The sequence below is a fragment of the Pseudoliparis swirei genome, chromosome 22 (genome assembly GCF_029220125.1).
Source record: "Pseudoliparis swirei isolate HS2019 ecotype Mariana Trench chromosome 22, NWPU_hadal_v1, whole genome shotgun sequence".
NCBI classification, from domain to species: domain Eukaryota; kingdom Metazoa; phylum Chordata; class Actinopteri; order Perciformes; family Liparidae; genus Pseudoliparis; species Pseudoliparis swirei.
In genome coordinates, this window is record NC_079409.1 from 14,288,539 (window position 1) to 14,311,604 (window position 23,066).

Sequence of the window (23,066 nt, forward strand, 5' to 3'; positions counted from 1 at the left end):
AAAAAAAACCCCCCCAAAATGCCCCCCAAAAATTTTTTCCCCCCAAAAAAAAAAAATTTTTAATTAAAAAAAAAAAACCCTTTTAAAAAAAAAGGGGAAAAAAAAGGCCCCCCCCCCCCCGGGTTTCCCGGCCCCCGGTTTTTTTTTTTGGGGGGTTTTTTTTTTGGGGGGGCCCCCCTTTTTTTTTTTCCCCCAAAAACCCCCTTTTTTTTTAAAAGGGGGAAAAAGGGGGGTTTTCCCCCTTTTTGGGGGTTTTAAAAAAAAGGGGGGTTTTAAAACCCTTTAAAAATTCCGGGGGCCCCCCCCTTTTTTGGGGGGTTTTTTAAAATTGTTGGGGGGGTTTTTTTTTCCAATTTTTTTTTTTTTTAAAAATTTTTTTTGGGTTTTTTGGGGTTTTTTTAAAAAAAGGGTTTTTTTTTGGGGTTTTAAAAAAAAACCCCCCCCCAAACCCCAAAGGAGAAAAGGGGGGGTTTTTTTAAAGTTTTTTTAAAAAAAATTTTAATTTAAAAAATTTTGGGGGGGGAAAAAAAGGGAAAAATTTTTTTTTTTTAAAAAAAAGGAAAAAATTTTTTTCCCCCCCTTTTTTCCCCAAAAAAAAATTTTTTTGGGTTTTGGGTTTTTTTTGGGTTTTTTTTTGGGTTTTTAAATTTTTTTTTTTTCCAAAATTTTTTTTAAAAAGCCAAAAAATTTTTCCCGTTTAAAAAATTTAAAAAAAACCCCTCCCCCCCCCCTTTTTTTTTTTTCCCTTTAAAATTTGGGGGCCCCCAAAAATTTTTTAAATTTTTTTTTTTTTAAAACCCGGGGTTAAATTTTTTTTTAAATTTTAATTTTTGGGGAAAATTGGTTTTTTTTTATTTTTTTTTTTTGGGGGAAAAAATTTTTTTTTTGGGGGGGAAAAAATTTTGGGCCGGGGGGGGCAAAAATTTAATTCCCCTTTTTTTTTTTCCCCCCCCCCCCCGGGGTGGGGGGGGGTTTTTGGGTTTTTTAAAAAAGGGGGGGAAAATTTTTGGGGGGGGTTTTTGGGGAAAACCTTAAAAAGGGGGAAAAGGGTTTTTTGGGTTTTTTTTTTAAAAAAAAAAAAAATTTTTTTGGGAAAAAAAAAAAAATTTTTTCCAAAAAAACCCCCAAAATTTTCTTTTTAATTTTTTTTCCCTCCGGAAAAAATTTTTAAAGGGGGGGGAAAAAGGGGGGGCCCCAAAATTTTTTTTTTTTATTTTAAAAAAAAAAAATTTTTTTTTTTTTTTTTTTAAATTTGGGGGGGTTTTTTGGGGGAAAAAAACCCCTTTAAAAAATTTTTTTAAAGTTTTGGGAAAACCCAAAAAAACCCTTTTTTTTTTTGGGGGCGGGAAAAAAAAATTTTTTGGGCCCCTTTCCCAAAAAAGGGAAAGGTTCAAATTAAAAAATTTTTTAAAAAAAAATTTTTTTTTTTTTTTTTTTTTTCCCTTTTTTTTTAAAGGGAAAAACCAAAATAAGGGCCCCAAATTTGGGGAAAGGGGGGGGGGGGGGGCCCCCTTTAACCCGGGGAAAACCAAACCCAAACCGGGGAAAAGGTTTAAACCCTTTTTTCCCCCCCCTTTTTTTTTTTGGTTTTTTTTTTTTTTTTAAAAAATTTTTTTTTTTTTTTAAAAAAAAAAATTTTTTAAAAAAACAAAAAAAAATTTTGGGGAATTCCCCGGGGGAAAAAAACCCCCCCCCCCCCTTCCCCTCTTTTTTTTTTCCCCCCCCAAAAAAAACCCCCAAACCCCCCTTTTTTTTGGGGGGGGGGGAAAAAAGGGGGGGCCCCGGGGGTTTTTTTTTTAAAGGCCTGCTGGGGGTCAATAGCTTGCCACCCGTCCAGTCAAGCTCACAGACCCTGCTGTGAACTTGTGTATATAACATATAACATGGATATAACATAGAATATATATACACATTCCAGCATATGTTTGTGTCTGTGTCGCACAGTCATCCCTGTACTTTGTGTTTTAGAGGCAGCCCCTTTATGATACTGCCTCCTCACCCGAGGCCCCGTTTCACAGTTGACAGGAGGTCGCGTGTTGTGAGACGAGCGTCACATGACAACTGAATGTTGCACGTGGGAACGGCTGCCACTCAGCGTCTAATTCAGTTTGTGATTTGGGTGTTTCTGATGTGGATGTTTTTTTTAAAGACACTGGTGGTGAATAAAAAGAAGTGTTTGGGAAATATCTTCACACAAATGCAGATTAGCTGGTCATCACTAATCAACTAAAGACACCAGAAAGTCTCACACTTACATGTATGGGGAATAGAAGACTTCCTCAAACGCTCATCACTTGGTTTATTGACCGTTCAGTGGACAGAGCTCCCACAGGGGAAGCAGTTAGGAGTAATTCAAACAGTAATATGGTGCAAGCCACTACATATGAAGGCAAGCACATCAGATCATTCACAAAGGTATATTGTCACAGAGCGATAACGAGGGACCCAAAGCACGACTCACGAGATAGAGGTAACAAATAATAATCCTTTTCTAGAGTATCGGAACAGAACAGGCGGAGACACGGTAACGCACCACAGAACTTTGACGGGCTTGGTCAGAACAACACAAGACAATCTGTCAGAGGACAGGTGCAGGTGAAGGGCCCTAAGTAGTGAGGGACTAATGAGGGAATGGGCTGCAGGTGAGATGGGATGAGGACCAGGTGAAGGGAACGATGGACAATCAGGTGAGGATGACAGGATCTGGAATGACATGAGGGCGACATGATTAATGAATAGAATATAAGTTCATTTTATTATTATTATTATTTAATATTTTTTGTTTGTTTTTCGAGAAAAGATATTTACTTTCATTAAGAACACACTCCAGATTAGAGGGTGTCGGTAATGCACCCGAAAGATGTTTGCCAACCGCCATAAAGAAGAAGAAGAATAAGAATGACATAAGAGGTCGTAAAACAGGCAGACAGGATGAAAACAACTAGTAAGAGAAGGAAGGTGTGTAACTGTTACATATATCTTGATATCTGAATTTCCGCCTGATCAGATGACTGATGTCACTTCTGGTATTTGATATGTTGAGATCTGTTTTTATTGTTCACTCCTGTGTGTCATAAGTTTGCAGAGCAGCTCATCAGAATAATGTTGTTTCCTGGTATAATGTTTATCTCCATAACAGCTTTCTGGAACAGGAGGGTTTGAAGTCAAATATACTGAAATGACCTTGTCATGCAAGTCTAAGAAAGAGAGAGAGATGAATAAAAGAGAGAACCAGAGGGAGAAATAGAAAGAGAGATTGTCTGCAGCCAAAAGATAGATTTCTGCTGAAACGAGAGAGATGGTGCCTGTGGAAAGAAGGTGGAGGCTGAAGAAGCGCATGCTGTTGTGCACGGAGCCGGGGGTGGCGAAGACAGAGACAGGATGAGAGAGCGCGACGGAGAGATTTCTACAACACCGTCAAGATGTGGTCTTTCATTATGAGTCATCTCTGACTCTTTACGAACTATCCCGTCACACTTCTGGTCCCCTGCTCAGTCTCCACTCAGAGGGTCCCAGGGCACATCTTGTCTCACTTTCTCGTCCACGGTAAAAACTCTTTCAAACCGTAGCTGTCAGTCTAACTTGTGTTAAAGCTTCCTATAATCTCTAATTAAAAGTTATAAACTGTTTGGATTAATAACAAACTTATTTTACTTCTCAGTACTATCTAAAAAGTCCATGTAAAGTATATTTTGCAGCTACAGAGCAAATCCTGTGTTTATTATGACATGTGAATGCTATAAAGCGCAACAGACCTTTGTCATTTTTTTCTAAAGATGCATGTTGTTTCACTCAGGGTCTGTTTTGTGGATATCATATAGATAGATAGATAGATAGATAGATATATACTTTATTAATCCCCAAGGGGAAATTTGTCGAGTCAGTAGCAGCAACACACAAGAATAAAAAGAACAAAACACAAAATATAAGAAGGGTTAGGGTGATCTGGCAAGAGGTGAACTGTTGTAGAGCCTCATATAAGTGATCAAATAAATTGTTGTTTTCCTCCACCTCCTCATCCTCTTTTTCTTCCTTTGGTTTTCTTCTTCCCAGATGCAGCCGCTCTGTTATTTAGTTTTTACTTTCCTGTGCAGTGTCTCTTTCCTCTCTCCTGTGCTTTCCATGCACTGCAATAAAACACAATATGCATGGCCAGTGGACCGACCCTGGTTCTGCTGTAACATGTGCCCACCAGGTACCGTGCTACTGCTTCTTTTTGTCTTGATAGATTCCAAAATGTCATTACAAACAGGTCATATTATTGTATTATTCCAGGTAAACGTATGGTGGGCACGGGTCCATCCTGTCATGATCTGGAGTTTGTGTTAGTTTTGTGTCTTGTTTGGAAGTCCTTGTGTCGTCTGTCTCCCTGTGATTGTCTGCCCTGGCCCTGATTGTTTCCTTCTGTGATTGCTGGCCCCGCCCTCATTGTGTCCACCTGTGTCTCGTTCCCCGTTGTCCAATCCTCTCACCTTGCCTGTGTATGTAAACCCTGTTCGTCTCATTCCCAGTGTGGCTTCGTACTGTTTGGTCCGTGTGTTTTGTCGTCCTGTTCTGGTTTCTTGGAGTAAAGATTGTTTTTGTGCAATAATGTCGGCGTTTGGGTCCTCTCGCGTTGCGACAACCTGGAGTGAGCATGACAGAACGAAGCCACCAAGAATGGACCCAGCCTTCAGTTTCCACTGCACGGTTCCTGCCGGGCCAACTAAGTTTCAGGTACTTCTGGAGGAGATGTGGGAGTCCCTCCGCCCGTGGTCCTGTGCGGCTCCAGTCCCCGATGTTCGTCACAGGCTCCAGACCCCGAGGTTCCAGTCCACGATGTTCAAGTCCCGGTGTTCCGTCGCGGTTCTGGTCTGGCCAGCCTTCCATGAGGTGCATCTCCACAACATGTGGGAGTCCCTCCGGCCCTTGGCCCTGTGCGGCTCCAGTCCCCGATGTTCCGTCACAGGCTCCAGACCCCGAGGTTCCAGTCCACAATGTTCCGGTTCCGTCACAGGCTCCAGACCCAGAGGTTCCAGTCCACGATGTTCCGGTTCCGTCACAGGCTCCGGACCCTGAGGTTCCAGTCCACGATGTTCTGGTTCCAGTCCCCGGTGTTCCGTCGCCGGGTCCAGTCCACGAGGTTCCGGTTCCAGTCCCCGGAGTTCCGTCACCGGTTCCAGTCCACGATGTTCCGGTTCCGTCACAGGCTCCAGACCCCGAGGTTCCAGTCCACGATGTTCTGGTTCCAGTCCCCGGTGTTCCGTCGCCGGTTCCAGTCGACGATGTTCCGGTTCCGTCACAGGCTCCGGACCCTGAGGTTCCAGTCCACGATGTTCTGGTTCCAGTCCCCGGTGTTCCGTCGCCGGTTCCAGTCCACGATGTTCCGGTTCCAGTCCCCGGAGTTCCGTCACCGGTTCCAGTCCACGATGTTCCGGTTCCGTCACAGGCTCCAGACCCCGAGGTTCCAGTCCACGATGTTCTGGTTCCAGTCCCCGGTGTTCCGTCGCCGGGTCCAGTCCACGAGGTTCCAGTCCCCGGAGTTCCGTCACCGGTTCCAGTCCACGATGTTCCGGTTCCGTCACAGGCTCCAGACCCTGAAGTTTCAGTCCTCGATGTTCCAGTTCCAGTCCCCGGTGTTCCGCCGCGGCTCCAGTCCTGGGTTTCCGTCACGGTTCCAGTCCCTGGTGTTCCGTCGCGGCTCAGTCCCCGTGTTCCGCCTCCTTCCCACCCGGCCCTGGTTCTCCTCATCCCGCCTCCGTCCCGGTCAGTCACAGTTCCCCGTGTACCGTCCCGTCCATCCCCGGTTCCCCGTGACCCGTCCCGTCCAGCCCTGGTTCCCCATGTCTCGTCGCCTGGTCCTGGTCCCACAGAGCCCCCAGACCCCGGTACCCCTGGGACTTCCTCTCCTGAGCCCGGTCCCCTAGCTCCCCGCTCTTGTCCTCCGGCCCGCCCTCCAGAGCGCGCCCCTCGGCCTGGTTATCGTCCTGCGGCCCGCCCCCCCGGACTGCTTCTGCAGCCTTGGACCCTCCTCCGGCTCCCCTCCACCCACCCTTGTGGAACGCAGCAGCGTCTGGAATTCGTCCCTTGAGGGGGGGGTACTGTCATGATCTGGAGTTTGTGTTAGTTTTGTGTCTTGTTTGGAAGTCCTTGTGTCGTCTGTCTCCGTGATTGTCTGCCCTGGCCCTGATTGTTTCCTTCTGTGATTGCTGGCCCCGCCCTCATTGTGTCCACCTGTGTCTCGTTCCCCGTTGTCCAATCCTCTCACCTTGCCTGTGTATGTAAACCCTGTTCGTCTCATTCCCAGTGTGGCTTCGTACTGTTTGGTCCGTGTGTTTTGTCGTCCTGTTCTGGTTTCTTGGAGTAAAGATTGTTTTTGTGCAATAATGTCGGCGTTTGGGTCCTCTCTCGTTGCGACAACCTGGACTGCGCATGACACATCCAGCTCTTGTGAAATTGAGTGTGAACTCTGCATCGGTGACCGATACATTGATACCTACAACGACAAGCTGAACTGCAAAATATGCAAAAACTGTTTGAAACGTGAGTAATTTTACAGCTTTTCTCTTGTTGGGGTGTTAAGTATATAATACCTGCAATGTGAAAATCCTACTTATATACATATAACTGAAACAGTATTTGTGACAAATGATACCACTATTTTTATTTACGATAAATTAATATGAATGAAATATGGTTATTAGACTCTTATCATTATTAGAGGGGTTGAAGCAGAATACTATAAACAGAACCACAGAGCAGATGCCATGTGTACTGGTTTTGATTTTAAGTGATTAAATATAAGTATAGCAATAACACATGTGTGTCATATGCTTTGAGCGTGACATAATGTGAGTTGTGGAATGTAACCAGTCCGGTTACAGCATAAGCTCTTCCCGAAGATGGGCTGTTGTTACTCAACTCTGTCTAAAGATGATGATTTCAGAGAAGTCTGTCGATAGAGACCTCGGGTCACATGTGCGAGGGGGTGTCCCGTTATGCGTGATATGCTGGGATACAGTCAGAGAGAGATTAAAAGGAGGAGGGGATTTGGGGGGGTCTGAGAAACCAGCTCAGGAGGTTATTTAGGGTGGGATTCGGCAGCAGTAACAACACGATCATTAGCACAGCCCTCTAATTGTGGTAAAGACAGGCGGAGGATCATAAATCAGACCGTTGTCATGTCGGTGGCAGAAAGAGAAAAACACAGTCAAGTGAAACACATCGGAAAGAGCAGCAGACACGAGAGTCATGAGAGCCGATGTTATTGCTCAGGTCTCGGCCTGGTGAGCAAAAACACCCCATTGTGCTTTTTTGTCAATGTCCCCGTGGAAAACACAGAAGTGACAGAAAGTACATGTGATGCTTTTGAACTCTATATTTACAGTTTTGAATTTGCAATACCTTTACGCTGGGTTCTGTTTTCATTGTACGTTCATACCCTACAATAATACAGTGTAGGCATCTTCGAATGATACCAATTGTTTGTCATTGTACTATTTTGGACCTTCATGGGACAGGAGAGTGAAGTTTGACCCTGCCAAAGGCCTTCTGCTGCATGCCGGCTACAAAACCTTCAGATTGAATGTGACCTCTCAGTGAAGAGGACACCTGCAGAATGATTTATTATCTGTTCTAGCGTAGACAATCTGTTGCCAGCATTGGGAGACATAGTATCGCCAAGGCAATAGTGACTGATGATAAAGCGTGTAAACTTTGTAAAATGGATTTTGAGGTTATAAATAGCTTCAGACACTCGACATGTGCGGTCACATTCCTGTTCAACATTTAACCACTAAGATCTGAAGTTGTCTCTGAACTATATGACCCTAAATTACACAGAATTATGACCGGCATAGTCAGCGTTTTTTTAAACTATATTAAACTGGTTTATTAAAACAAATGGTCTGTAATGACTTTGGCTCCAAAGGACTCATGGGTCGGTTTTTCTCTGTTTATTTGTGAATTGGTTTTCAAGTATGCACTTCAAGCCGTTATTCTGAATGAAAGTAAAATGGGTCATCAAAGTGAAATTCATTTCCTGAGAACAGTTGTGACTTTCTCTAAAGAACCGGTATCAAAAGCGATAATATAACTGTCTTATGACACTAAACCAAAATATATACCTGCCGTGCCCAGTTTGTGACTCATTCTCTGACATGTGTCATGTTTAAGCCACCTTTGTGCATATGTGTCACACATGCTAATATACTCAGAATTATGATAAACTTTGATAATTTAATGACGGTTGTTGTTTTTTTACAGCAAACATGGAGTATAGGTTGCACTGTAACGCCACTCATAACGCTGTGTGCACATGTAAAGCTAACTACAGATGCAAAGACCAATCCTGTGAACAATGTGTGCCGATACCATCCACCACCACCAAATCCACCTTCCCTCCATCCACTCCAGGTACCTGAGCGTCAGCTGCAGCATTACATTTGAAAGACTACATTTACTAAGGGACAACATTTTTCCATACTGTTTAAATGTATATTTTTGCAGACTTTTCAAACAGGATGAAAGGTTACCATGAAAATATGATCCCTGGTTCAGCATCAGGTGCACCGCAACCAACATCTCTTGTGGGTCATGTGGTGCACCCAGAACCACATTTACCTGTGATGTCAGAGTGTACAGGTTGAACCAATCACCTTTAGCCGGTGAAAAATAAACAAGATTCTGGGCTGATTTGCTACTTGAAGATATACAGCCAGACATTGATCACCAGAATTTGTCATTGGAAACAAATCTCTGCGTATCACTGCTGCTATTGCTTGAGGAGTGGTAACAACTATACATCTCAGTAGATTTTAGTTAAAAAACATCGACCATACAGTCAATGTAATCCACTAGATATTCTAAAGCTTATCTAACACATGTGTGTCTGTTAAGAAAGGGTCAAGAGACTACTTGTCTCCTGGCCCTTAGTCAAACCCATAGTCTGTTTGTCTGATTAACCCACTGGGGGCTACCTGCACTGAACGCCTACAGATGAAGTGAGCGACAGCTGGAGAACTAAGCGGAGCATGAGCAGCTAAAGCTCAATGCTTATGTTGCTCTGCGTCGACTGGATGTGGAAACAGGCAAAAGGATATTCAGCAGTCAGTTTTAAATGGTGTAATATTTCCATTGAACTATGAAATATGCATGCATTGGGCTGATATGTTGTCTTTTTAATCTCTTCCCCTCCAGTCTTGAAACCAGGAGCCCTCACAACGGTCCGGACACATTCTCAACCAATCAGAGGTTCGGTGCAGTTCTGTGTGCCAGTTAAAAAAAGAGGAAATAATGGATTTCTCCAGTGAGGGTTTATCTCAATCTTTCAAAAATGTCTCACTTTCACATTCTTCCAGATACGGTGTGGTTCGTGGTGATTATCACCCTCCTGTGTGCAGGAATCACAATCGCTGTTGTAACAAAAATCAAGCCCTTTATGTTCTGGATCAAATCCAAACACGGTTAGTGAGTTATCATTATGAGGCAGATTTCCTGTCGCAAAGTACAAACACAGGAAATACACTGAGCATTTGAATTTTTTTATTTTATAATGAGCACAAATTTGAATTTTTTAAAATAAAATCTGAAGGGATTTTTACCTCGTATTTCAATCTAATCACTAAAGTTGCTGCTTTTCTTTTTTTGCTCAGGCTACCGTTTGGCTCGAGACTCTCCATCGGTGCCATCAGGCTCCGAAGAAGTATCCACGCCTGTCCAGGAAGTGCTTGGGAAATGTGAAGTATGAGCAAGGACTTGACAGGCAAACATCTCCCGTTGCTTTGGACATTGATGACGAATGGGGCCAACGTTACTCGGCCCCGTGCTGACGAACGCAACCACGGGAAACTTTTGTCTCACGACATCTGTGATATTAAGATGATACAAGTGTATGAAAACACAGATTAAGAATCTGAAAGACAATGAACATACCGAATGGGAGGGGTTGTATTGGACTTGCAGGGGTTTGAGACTGTGCAGTATGTTTCTAAATGCAGGTATGTACTATTGTACACAAAGGTTAGAGACATTTCACAACTTAACATTTATAGATGTGTAGACATGAATAGACTTTTCAGATAATTCATATCAAATGTGAATGCATTCATACTTTTCTTTCTATATTCTAAACAAAATTGTGTTTATAATCAAAATGTTAAAATACTTGAAAGCAACCTGACAGGGCTTATTAAAGAGTATTTACTTTATTGTTTGAATAATAACTTAAAAAGCAGACCACCCTCCGGCTGTTCCTCCCAGAGTTAAAGTTTGTGGTGTGTTTTCTTGGAACCTGCAGATGAAACTGTCTCTGCAGGGCAGTGAGATCCATTTACAGTTTGCAAAAGCCAGAGATGGATCTACACTGGTGCATGGTTTTACAATTCCTTCCTTTATGTGTCTGAATCGTCTGGATGTTACCACCAGCACAAATTGTGTTGGTTTTCTTCATAGTGACTCCACTTTGGACATGTGGAAGTATTTCCCCTGCTCCTGGGAGGGAAAGAAAACACTGTCAATCTTTCTGCTCCTCTCCTTCTCAGAGAGATGGATGCTGGGAGAAGATGTGGGAGACAATTGCAGGATCTTGTTTCTCGTCTTCTTCACAACTCACTTCTTCGGTTATCTTCCCACATTCAATTGTCGGTCCAACTTGGCCTGTAAACTGACTGAGCAAGATGAGGAGGACCGTCCCTGGATTGTGGACATGGACTGGACCTACAGAGACCAGAACAGACCAAGAGTGCACTTAAAGGAAGGTTTTAATTGACCTGTAAAGGTACATTAAATTATACTTTACTAAGTCACAACTCAAGACTCATTATAGTAACACAACTGCATCTTTTACATGTTTTATTTTCTTAATGACGCCACATAGTGAGCCAAGTATTTCACATGAAAGTCTTCATTTCACTCATCGGTACCCAGATTGGCTGCTGACAGGAACGGTGCTGATGAGTTGAGTTGGTTGTCTTGTGTGAAGCATCTCTTTCTCCCTAAAGAAGAACGTGTCCATCAGTGTGGTGCAAACAAAAGAGGAATACATTATATGGTAAAGGTTGGAAATTAGCTACTTACCTTCTTGCCAGTGTTGGGCAAGTTACTGAAAATTAGTAATTAGTTATAGTTACTTCTTTTAAAAGTAATTTAATTACTTTACTCGTTACTGTATATCAAAAGTAATTCGTTACTTTTAAGTCTGCTTTTTTAATGTAATGAACAGTACTGAACAGTCAAACACAATAAACATATTTTGTAGACCTATTTATTGCAATCAACAGCGCAACAGGCCTTCAAATCAAGCAGTAGTATAAAAGGTTAACAAAATGTTTTAACAAAAATGCCTCATAAGGCAAAGCTAAATACAGATAAGAGATGAGATTCTCAACACACGTTACTTTGTAACGCGTTACTCCCAACACTGGTCATCACTACACTTAACATTAGCGCTAGCTTAGCATTATGCTAACCTAGCTGATTCACTCCCAATAATGCTGAAGACAGTGGCGGGCCATGGGTTTAGACCAGGGGTGGACAAACTACGATACGTTTTAATCCGGCCCGCCGAGTATTATAATTATTATAAAGAAACATTTTAAATTGGGAAAAAAAAGAAGAAGAAAAAGTTTTAGTGATAGTAAAGTTCTCCGTTCCCGAAGCACGATGAGGGCAACGGCTGTTTGTGTGTGTGACGCACGGCGCGTACAGACCGCTGTCATGCTTTCTGCTGCGCACACAAACAGCCTAAAAGAGCGCTGAGCAATGAATAAGCATTAAGAAACATCAATGCTGGTCTGTTGCTGTCATTATGCTTCGGGAAACTCAAGTTGGGAACGGAGAAGCATTACAGCAGTCTTGCTTTTTTAAATTTACACATTTGTGCACTGGGAATTGTGACCCTTTTCCCTTATCTCCAAGATCCATATTCCTAAAATGGATACGTAAGTTTTAATATCAATTTAAAATCCAGTCTGTGTTGTAAAATTGTCAATGGACTGCTTAATGTTTTTAATAATTCAATTAATTTGTACTTCTATATGTGTGTGTTTGTTTGTGCATTGTTATATGCACATGTTTTTTCATGCATGAGCAGGAACAATTCGATGATGCTGAGGCCAACACTGGCTATCTAGCTTGGAGACTCTAAACCAGTGATGTCAAAGTCAAATACACAGGGGGCCAAAATAAAAAAAAATGGTACAAGTGGAGGGCCGGGCTCAAGCATGAAAAGCAGGGGTGAAAAGGTGAAAAGGTGAGAAGGATAGGGTGGGGAGGGGGGAGGGGGGGGGTGTCCACCACGAACGCCGATGTTGGAGGGTAGCTAGATATCTAATAGTTCCTCCATTCTGACACCAAGTCAGTGGGCCCTATAATAATAATACATTGTATATAATAGTAGTTCATGAACCCACTTTCCTTTTTTTTTGAACAAGTCTTCAAGTCTTGTGTGTGCTGAGCTTCCTCGAGTCGAGTCTGAGTCTGTTGTTGTCTGTTCCTCTCTGTTGGATCCGATCTTCTAAGGGTGGGTGTCAAACTTCACTTTCACCCCACGCCTCCGCCATGCCCCTCCTCAAAAGGCCGTTGTCACTAACACTATTATAAATTAAACTACTCCAGAACATATTGTTAACATTGTCTTTTGTTTTTTTTTGTGTTTGTTTATTTATTTTATAATAATAATATAAAATATATAATATGTATGTAAATACATGGGCCTATACAATACATCTATTTAATTTAATTATATTTATTTTAACCCATTACTTTATCAAAGATCAAAACAAACATATTACATTAACTTTTGTTAAATCTTTTTCACAGTTGGACAGTGGTTCTCCACTGGTTGGGTGGGTCTCCACTGGTCTGGCTTTGGCTTTTTACGCACTATCACCCCTGAATGACAAGCTGAGACCTAAATCGAGGGATTTTTTACTTCTCAAATGTATTTAATGAAAAGATGTTGCAGTTTGAACCTGAGTGTTCAGAATATCACAGTATGCACAACACAACTATTTAGTAATATTCCCTTTACAGTCAATTATGAACCAACAAGTGAATCTTAAGGACACAAGAATGCCGTCATTAAAATGACGTGGCGGGCCACATTTGGCCCGCCGGCCATGAGTTTGACACGTATGTTCTAATCTATGCCATACCTGCCATAAATATCATGATACTGATACAATACCATAAAACAGTACCATAAATACGATCCTGGTATATTTATCTATAATAGTAATAAATAAAATATCTGTATGGTTCACTTTTTACCAACTTTTCAACACTTAACAAATGGCAGTATTATTAGTATTAGCCTACAAGATATTAATGAAACTACATGGAGCCATCATAGCATTGATTATCACTATGAGACTGTTAGTCTGTATCTGACCAGATGATACAGAGTTCATCAGGATGAGCAGCTGGAGAGTTACAGTAACAGAACTTTACAGACTGAACTTAAACATTTCACTTCTGGCATCTTTTTTAAATTTTTTTTTAAAGCGCAACATTCCGCCACTTAACGGCACTCGCTGCGTAGTGTGCGCAGACAGCTCGACACGGAGCAGCGCGTGCGCTCTGATCGCTCTTTTAATGAAGTATCGATACTAAAAATATGCTAAATCACATCGCTCTTAACGTACGGGTACTTTGTTAGCATCGCTCCACCGTGCAGCGTGACAGCAGCAGATAGCGGGCTAACATTCAAATAACCTAAACCACCAAACGCTGAAGACATCTTGACGCTGATTGGCCGAGACGCGACAGGTGCCCATCAAAGATGTTCTATTGCGAAAAGCACCACTCCACATTTTCTCCGTGTCTGTCCCACCAATCTCATAAACGCCGGCCGACAAACCCCCTTCCCCTTCAACAAAAACTCTTCGGAACTACACGATTCACGATAGTCACCTATTTTGGTTTCAAAACGGCGAATTTCGCGAAAAGGTGAGGGATTCTCATGCCTGCGGGCTGGTTCAATGTTTATTAAAACTCGCAATTATTGCACATATTGAACCAATACCAATAACACAGCCTATATTGCACTTAACATTAATCATTAAATTAAGTAAAACATAAATAAAATCAGTTGCAATATTTTCTCAAGGCTCTTTCAGTAATAAATTGAAAACGGTTTTTTTTCTTTTTTTTAACAGGTAAACAGCAAAATGTAATTTTCCTTCAAAGCTCAATGGCAAGATAAATGCAAAAATGAAACAGCATGCATAAAAATAAAAAAAAGCAGTGTGCTGCTCCTCACCAATGACTGTCTTTTATAATAAAATTAGAAATGTTAGTGCAAACTTGCAAAAGTGCAAAACAGTTGCATTAATTTCTTCGGCAACATTTCCCTGTGTCCATTCAACTGGAGAAAAAATAAATAATTCCCTTCAAAGAAATATCAAGTCCAAGTCCTTTCTGCTCACTTGTCTGAGGCTGAGCCCGATACTTGGTGTCTCATCTTGAGTACAAGTTCATTAATGTTTGGGGTCAGGCTCTGAGCTGAGAAATCCTCAGGATTGACTTCAGGTGTTCATCAGTAAGACGACTCTATGTGATGTTTTGTTTAGTTTCATCAAAAACAACAGTTGTTACACAGGTATGTGCTGAAAACATAGACAGCATGAGAGGCAACTTAGCTGGGGCGAGCTGTCAGGCATTGTGTCGGGATGAAACAACGGCCAGCCGTGCGCCCATCAGCCTAGTGCCTAGATCACAGGCGCTCACCTCAGTCAGTGCACCCCTCACTGGCAACCAGTGCTGTGCCACCGTCATGGCACTGCAACTCACTGGCAGCTCACTGGCAGCTCACTGGCACCTCACTGACAACTGACTGGCTCCACACTGTCAGCTCACTGGCGCCTCACTGGCACACCTCACCGGCACCTCACTGGCACCTCACTGGCCTCTCTGGCACCTCTTAGGGCACTGGCTGCTGACCTACTTAATGTGGCAAGTGGACTCGTAATGTAGATAATGTATTTGCATAGTTGCGTATTTATTATACTACGATATTTGCTGTATATATATGCTAACACTATATACCTACTTATTTTGCTATATGATTGTTTTTGTATTATATAACACTTATATATAAATATATAACTTTCTTTAATAATAAAAATATAGAATTATTTTTTACCATGTCATACTGTTATACCTCCATGAAATTCTCCTTTGAGGAGATGCCACTGTTAGTCTAAAGTTTAAGCACTGGCACTCAGTGACACTTGCAGCACTTGCCATCAGTTGCCAGCACTTGCCAGCAGTTGCCAGCAGATGCCACTACTAGTCAAAAGTGCCACTACTGGTTAAAGTGCCACCTACTGTTTAAAGTGCCACTACTAGTCAAAAAAGCCAGCAGGCGGAGGGGGGCCGCGCGCGGTAGTCTGCGACGATTTAGTGACAAGCTTCACTGAAGTGCCGGACAGCGGAAGAAATCACTTTCATGATCACAAAATGGAGGAGCTGCGGTTTAGCTAGATAGATAGATAGATAGATAGATAGATAGCTAAAATAATACCTACCCAGATGGATATATATATATATATAGTCTCTTTCTTTGTACTATACTTACAATATCACGATAGTGCTGTACATTACTGCTGTACTATATTTAATATTGTTTTGCTTCTACTACGTTTCACTTCGTAATATATTGTAGCGACCCTGTGAAGTGGCTGTCAATCAAAGTGTGGCACCGTGCATGCTGGTCGAGGGGCGTGCTGTGATTGGCGGAGAGGGAGGCGGGGTTAACCTGTCGGAAAACGGAGTTAAGGGGTGTGTAGTAGTAGCAAAACAATATTAAATATAGTACAGCAGTAATGTACAGCACTATCTTATTGCATATTGTCAGTAAGTGTCTACAAAAAGACACTAATTAATATATATATATATATATATTAATTAGTGTCTTTTTTATATATACACACACATCCATCTGTGTATCTAGCTATTTTAGCTATCTATCTATCTAGCTAAACCGCAGCTCCTCCATTTTGTGATCATGAAAGTGATTTCTTCCGCTGTCGGCGGGCACTTCAGGTGTCACTAAATCGTCGCGAACTCGCTACCCGCCGACCCTCCGCCTGCTGGCACTTTTTGACTAGTAGTGGCACTTTAACTAGTAGTGGCACTTTTTAACTAGTAGTGGCACTTTTTGACTAGTAGTGGCATCTGCTGGCAACTGCTGGCAAGTGCTGGCAACTGATGGCAAGTGCCGGCAAGTGTCACTGAGTGCCAGTGCTTAAACTTTAGACTAACAGTGGCATCTCCTCAAAGGAGAATTTCATGGAGGTATAACAGTATGATATGGTAAAAATAATTATATATTTTTATTATTAAAGAAAGGCGGTACATTATACATATCATGGTATATTGTTATATATTACGAAGTGGCAAAACAATATTCAATATAGTACAGCAGTATTGTACAGCAATATCGTGCATATTTTAAGTAAGTCTAAAAATACATTATCTATGCAAGTCTGTGGCACTTGCCACAGACTTGCCACTGAGGTGCCAGTGAGGTGCCAGTGAGGTGCCAGTGAGGTGCCAGTGAGTTGCCAGTGAGGTGCCAGTGAGTTGCCAGTGCGGCACTTGCCACAGACTTGCCACTGAGGTGCCAGTGAGGTGCCAGTGAGTTGTCGGTGCCAGTGATTGCACTCGCCCTCTCTCGCCCACGGACTCATATTTTGCCTTCAGTGTGTCATTACACTGGAGCTCAATCAGCTCCATTTGGAGATTTGCTGGTGCACTTTCCACGTCAACTGCAAATGGATTGCTGAGTAGTTGAAACCTGCTTTTTTGGGCTTCAACGTCGGAAAATCTCCGCCTGAAGTCGGCAGCAAGTATGCCGAGTTTGTCAGCAAACTCTGTACTCGGGAACACGACAGTAGGCTCATGGGCTCAGTAGGCTGTTTAGAGACCAGCTCGTGCATGGTCTTGCAACACGAAAAATGGTCAAAGTTATTTTTCGCATCTGCGTTTCCCACAGGCTCAGCTTGGTTTTAAACGCCCTCACAGTAGAATACATGTCAGAGATGACATGGCCCCGCCCCTGCAGCAGCAGGTTCAGTTCATTCAGATGGCCAGCGATGTCACACAGAAATGCGACTTCACACAGGAACTTTTTATCACGGAGCTCTGTAGTGTCTTTCCCTTTGCTTTCCATGAACAGACAGATATCCTCACGCAGCTCGAAGCACCTTTTCAACACCTTTCCCTTGCTTAGCCACCGCACCTCTGTGTGATAGGGCAGGTCACCATAGTCTGAATTTAACTCCTCCAGAAACGTCTTGAACTGGCGGTGATTTAAACCTTTTGCTCTAATGAAGTTAACTGCTCGTGTTATGGTGCTCATAACATGTTCCATTTCCAAAGCTTTGCGACACAACGACTCCTGGTGTATGATGCAGTGATAAGATATCAGCTCACCCGTGCCGTCTTTCTCCTTTTTTCTCTCCCGAATCCTTGCCACCAAGCCACTTTTATGACCGCACATTGCGGGCGCTCCGTCTGTTGTTAGTGCCACAAGTTTGTCCCAAGGCAGCTCCATGTCATTTACACACCCGGATACCTGTTCATACAGATCCTTTCCTGTAGTTGTGCCATGCATCGGACATAATCCCAAAAACTCTTCTGTCACGCACAGGCTTGAGTCCACTCCACGGATGAAAATTGACAGCTGAGCAATGTCCGATATGTCGGTGCTCTCATCCACAGCAAGGGAGTATGCGATGAAATCTTTCCTTTTCCCACAAGCTGTTGTTTAAGATTAGTGGAAAGCTGGTTTACACGGTCAGCAACTGTGTTTCTGCTCAGACTCACATTTGAAAATAGCTGCCTTTGTTCTGGGCACACAACGTCACAAACTTTGAGCATACAGTTCTTTACAAAGTCTCCCTCGGTAAATGGCCGGGCTGATTTTGCGACCTCTTCAGCCACAATAAAACTGGCCTTGACTGCAGCCTCGCTTTGTGATTTGGCTTTTGTGAACATAGCCTGCTGGGACTTAAGATTTCTTTTTAACTCTGCTACCTTCTGTAGCCTTTGTTCTGTGTTCATATTCTTGTATTTGTCTTTCTGTGCGTCTGTGTGTTTCGTTGATGTTTCATAGTGCCTTCTTAAGTTATATTCTTTCATAACAGACACGCTGTCTCCACACACAAGACACACAGGCTTTCCTTTTACTTCGGTGAACATGTATTCTGCCTCCCACCTGTCTTGAAACCCCCTGTTTTCAGCGTCTACCTTTCTTTTTGCCATTTTGGGGGAGAGGGAGATGACAATTGAAGGCGATGTTCAGGCCTCCACTGTGACTCTGCTGCTGCTGCTCATGAAGTGAAGAGAAGACGCGGGATCGCGCTCGCTCGCGGGCACTCGGTACGCGCCAATGCACTCGCAGTGCATCTTGGGACTTGTAGTATTATGGTGCTGCGGACACATAATACTGCGGGCCGGTTTTAATAGTAATTAGATATCATCCCGCGGGCCAGAGAGAACTAATTCACGGGCCGGATCTGGCCCGCGGGCCTTGACTTTGACACATGTGCTCTAAACAGTCCAACGCACCACCTATGACGGCTTTTGTCGGCGCTCCAGGAATGATTTCCAGGACAGCCCAACAGCCCAACGAGAGACTCTGTTCATTGGTGGACAGCTCTTTGTAAGGAGTGCAGAGAGGCTCTCTCAACAATTCAACACTCAAGTGATCAATCTGTGGTTATAACATCTTCCATCTTGGATGTTTTTCAGCGCTTTCTTGACACACCCGGATTGGTAAGGATATGCATTGATTATTTCATCTTATTAGAAATATTTCAAAACTGAATCCTTCTAAATGCAAAGCATACTTAATTAACCTGTATATGGCCATTGTGTTTCTGTTTAAAGATTGAACAGGATTTCTCAATGATGTTTGGGGCTGAAGTATCTGGGGAGTTTCTTGCAAAGTGGCCTTCATATTTCAAGGACAAAGTCATCGCAGAATGCCAGAGTCTTCCCCGAAGTCTCCATGTCGAGGAGTTGCTGGCTTGTGACACTGAGGCTGAGAATGACTTTGGTAAATATGGACAGTTTTTCTGTGTAAAAAATACCCAAATTGCCAAGTCCAGTAAAACTAAATTGAAATAAAGAGTTATTCAGTCGCTGTTGAAGGCTAAAATAATGTTTTCTTTTCCATTGCTTTATTTTCTTCTTTATAAAATATCTTAGATGTCTTCAAGGCTGGGATTGTGATATGTCAGCTCTTCTGTTGCATCTCCTGCCTCCTACATCAAGAGGCCACAAAAAACAGCCAAAGGAAGCTCAGCCCAGGCAGCCAGCCATCCTGTATGGTTTATTAAGGTATGTACCATCAGCCTTTTGTATGAGCAACATTTTAATTTTTGAGTGCTGCAGTTATTTAGAAGAAGTGTGAGTTGCAGGTTGATATAATATATCCATCTAACTGCTTATTATGCTAAATATATGAATCTATTTTATTCAAACAACAGGAAGGAGCCAGCATCACTACATTCCTGGAGAAAGTTGATGCGAACAACCCTTCCTCCTTTGCATCTGTGAGCAAAAGAAGAACATCGAAAGATTCTTCATCATTGTGAACCAGAGTCCCCTTCAGCGCTCGGACATCGGTGGCTGCTGTTGGTGTGATATTCAAAGCTCACTATGTCTTCAGCATCTCCTACGACGAAGCTCTTTCCCGTTTCTACACCCTCATTCAAACCACGGTGTACACCAGGCCTATTCAGCTAGCGGCCCGAGGGCCGGATACGGCCCGTTTGAATTTAACTACGGCCCGCAAGACTGCCTGCAAATCAGTGGTGAATGCCTGCATGAACATATTGTCCCTCTACGAGGGCCGGCAGACCCTCGAGTCGCGCATCGAGGACTTGGCCCCCGAGATCCCCCTCATGGACGAGGGCGACGCCCCCCGCCAAGCGCAACAGCGTCGTCGTCCCGCCGCCTCCGGTGGACGACCAATTGGACGACTGGCCGCCGCTGCCCGGCCTGATGGTAGGAAAGGAAGGAGGCAAGGAATGAAAGGAAGGAGGCAAGGAAGGAAGGGAGAAAGGGAAGGGAGGAAGTTAAGCTAGACAAGGAGGCAAGGAAGGAATGGATGTAAGAAAGGAAGGAAAGGAGACAAGGAAGGGAGAAAGGAAAGGTATAAGGAAGCTAGACAAGGAAGGAAGGAGAGGACATGGAATATATATGGATTGGATTCAATCTATTGTCATTGCACAGAATAAACATGCAACGAAACGTGTTCTCTGCATTTAACCCATCCTTAGTTATGAAGGAGCAGTGGGCTGCAGTGATGCGCCCGGAAGCAACTGGGGGTTCAGTGCCTTGCTCAAGGACACTTCAACTTGCCAATGGGGAGAGCGGGGATCGAACCGACAACCTTGGGGTTGCAGGATGGGCCCCCCTTACCCCACTGAGCTACAGCCTCCTATATACAGGACTGTCTCAGAAAATTAGAATATTGTGATAAAGTTCTTTATTTTCTGTAATGCAATTAAAAAAACAAAAATGTCATGCATTCTGGATTCATTACAAATCAACTGAAATATTGCAAGCCTTGTATTCTTAGGATTGGATTAAGAAAGCTTAAGAAAACTCTAAAATCCTAGATAAAATTTTAATATTTCCTCAGACCAAGTAAAAAAAAAGATTTATAACAGCTGAGTGTTTGTCAAGGCTCAGGAAACCCTTGCAGGTGTTTCGAGTTAATTAGACAATTCAAGTGATTTGTTTAATACCCTACTAGTATACTTTTTCATGATATTCTAATATTTAGAGATAGGATATTTGAGTTTTCTTAAACTGTTCATAATCAGCAATATTAAAAGAATAAAAGGCTTGCAATATTTCAGTTGATTTGTAATGAATCCAGAATGCATGACATTTTTGTTTATTTAATTGCATTACAGAAAATAAAGAACTTCATCACAATATTCTAATTTTCTGAGACAGTCCTGTATATAAAAACACCTCTCGGTAGTAGCCACACCATCAAAACTTTCTCGTCTCTCTCAATTTATTTATGTATCTCTTTTTCTCTCTGTCTGATGTTTTCCCTCTCCTATTTCTTTGATTGTGATTCATATCTTTCAATATTTAGATGATTTTTTTTAGCTTTTCTTTTCCAGTTATGCATTTCCACTGCAAGGATGTTCAGCAGTTCATGTCAATGTTTTTGGGCTTCAACGCTTTCAGCAGGAAGTTTTCCTTTTTGGAATTCTCAGTTGTTTTCAGCTATTCTCAGCTTTGTTCAGCTATTGTCCTTTATATTTCAGATTCAAAATTTAAAATGTTAGCATTCTTGGAAATGTGATGGTTTGTATTTTTGTTTGTATTGTACATATTTAATGTCATTTGTTGTGACTGATCTATATTGTGTCTCTTTTGTTGTCACTGTGCAAAGGAAACTTTTTCCTTCACGATTAAAAATGACCTCAATAATATGTTAATATTGCCAAAACAAAAAAGCATGTGAATGTAAAAGACAATGTCAAACTAACCTGTTCCTCTTGTCATCGTCATCTCCGTCCACCAGCTGCTCCTTCCATCCTTGACTCACTGTGAGCGCTCGGTGTCTTATCAGCTCCACCTCCTCCTCCTCCCATCCTGTTTCTCCATCCATGTGCGATGGTGAAGGTGTGGTGGAAAACGAGGGGGAAGGAGGATTCCTTGAACTCAAATTGGCCATCCTCACATTCCTGTCTCTTTTGAATCCATCCTGCTCTTTGGCTCTTTCCAGAAGACTCTCCAGAGCTGAGTGTTCTCTGTCTGGTTTTGGAAAAGGTGCATCCTCTGCTTGGGGTAACGTGTACGGACTACTGGTGTGGAGGCCAAGTCCGTGGCCTCCTTCATTGATGATGTTCGGAATAGAGGCCCTTCTTTGGGGTTTCACTCTGTTAGAGACGTTAGGATCAGGAAGCTCTGATTCAGACAATGTTTGGGGGTCTGGAGAGTCTATCGTGAATGTTAAAAAACATCCCTTGGCTATGCTTCAAGGAGCCCAGCTTGAGCACTCGGTGTGACTCTGACCCAGATGGAAGAGAGTTGCTCTTCATGTGGCTATTTGAGTTGGAGAAAGAAAAGCTGTTTGTCTGCCCTGAGTCCCGGAAGAACTGCTGAGCCATCTGAGAAGAGGGGCCCTGCTGGGTGTTGTTTGGCCTCCTCCTGCGTAAACCGGGTGACTTCAAACGTTTGGAGCAACCCCAAGCCTCTGGAGATGTCTGGATGTCTCCAGACTGGCTGCAGTCGGAATTTCTTCTGGATTCTTCTGGTCCAAAGACTGGGAATCTGAGTCCCTATTGGTTGATATAGCTTCCTCTTGTGTTTGTCCTAATGATTCAGGCTCCTCCCTGAATATTGCTGGTTGGTCAGGAAGGTGTATAGTACTTTCTTCTTCCCTTGGATAGTCAACATCTGGATACAAGACAGGCTGTGGTCCAGCAGTATTGTATTGTAATGGCTCAGCTGCAATACCATGATGGAGAGTGTCCAGATGTGGGGCAGATTGTGCCCTGTGGTTCCACCCTCTGCCCCCCTTTGTCCTCTTCCTCTCTGTGGAACCCGATGTTTTCTCCTCTCGCTTCCATTTCTATCCATTCATATCCATTGACTGCTTGTTGCCAACCAGCCTTATGCACTAGGAAACGCTTATTGACATTGGGCTGGGATTGCCAACAAGTTAAGACAGGATTTGTTGTGGTTTCCCCATCTGGAGGTTGATACTGTTCCTCTGCTTCTTTTGACGCCAACATCCCATTTATTGATTGGGGGATAATAAATTCAACCTGGCGGTTCATCCCTGTGGTCAGGGGGACAGTGACCTCACACCGGCTTTGGCTCGGGCGTCGCCCGCCCTGCAGACTAGGGCTCCACCGCAGCTCCAGGCGTGGCCCGTACCGACCCCGTGGTCGGAGCCCCGGCTCCCCGATCTCCCGATCGCAGCAACCGACGGACCCTTCCCAACCCACAGGGGGTCAAACACCAGGGCAGGAGTGTTGGAGGTGAGGATAGCCCGGACACTTCCGGAAAGAGTGCCCGCTGATGGAAGTGGGCCAGGTTGTTTG

At 43.2% G+C, this 23,066-nt stretch overlaps 2 protein-coding genes across 3 annotated transcripts; both read left to right on the forward strand.

Moving 5' to 3' along the window:
- The first annotated feature begins 4,849 nt into the window (after window positions 1-4,849).
- On the forward strand, window positions 4,850-6,070 carry LOC130213256 (uncharacterized). Its single transcript, XM_056444754.1, has 3 exons — window positions 4,850-4,872; window positions 4,997-5,666; window positions 6,047-6,070. The coding sequence occupies exons 1-3, from the start codon at window positions 4,868-4,870 to the stop codon at window positions 6,068-6,070; spliced, it is 699 nt and encodes a 232-aa protein (XP_056300729.1). The 5' UTR covers window positions 4,850-4,867.
- Window positions 6,071-6,091: 21 nt separating this feature from the next.
- LOC130212837 (tumor necrosis factor receptor superfamily member 6-like) lies at window positions 6,092-12,198 on the forward strand. Of its 2 annotated transcripts, XR_008835422.1 has the most exons (8): window positions 6,092-6,522; window positions 8,245-8,394; window positions 9,178-9,231; window positions 9,339-9,443; window positions 9,633-9,721; window positions 10,277-10,345; window positions 10,521-10,756; window positions 12,071-12,198. XR_008835422.1 is itself a non-coding variant. In XM_056444078.1 (7 exons), the coding sequence occupies exons 1-7, from the start codon at window positions 6,366-6,368 to the stop codon at window positions 10,644-10,646; spliced, it is 750 nt and encodes a 249-aa protein (XP_056300053.1). In that variant the 5' UTR covers window positions 6,092-6,365; the 3' UTR covers window positions 10,647-11,243. The 2 variants fall into 2 exon arrangements, 1 of the variants encoding a protein (XP_056300053.1); XM_056444078.1 differs by lacking the exon at window positions 12,071-12,198 and having other exon boundaries at window positions 10,521-11,243.
- The last annotated feature ends 10,868 nt before the right edge of the window (window positions 12,199-23,066 follow it).

Excerpts from the sequence above, each read along its gene's own strand:
- LOC130213256 (XM_056444754.1), top strand. Across the intron at positions 5,667-6,046 it reads CGTCACGGTTCCAGTCCCTG|CAGCGTCTGGAATTCGTCCC; the intron begins GTGTTCCGTCGC and ends TGTGGAACGCAG.
- LOC130212837 (XM_056444078.1), top strand. The coding sequence starts at position 6,366 with ATGTCGGCGTTTGGGTCCTCTCTCGTTGCGACAACCTGGACTGCGCAT. Across the intron at positions 9,232-9,338 it reads ACATTCTCAACCAATCAGAG|ATACGGTGTGGTTCGTGGTG; the intron begins GTTCGGTGCAGT and ends ACATTCTTCCAG. Across the intron at positions 10,346-10,520 it reads CCAGAGATGGATCTACACTG|AGAGATGGATGCTGGGAGAA; the intron begins GTGCATGGTTTT and ends TCTCCTTCTCAG.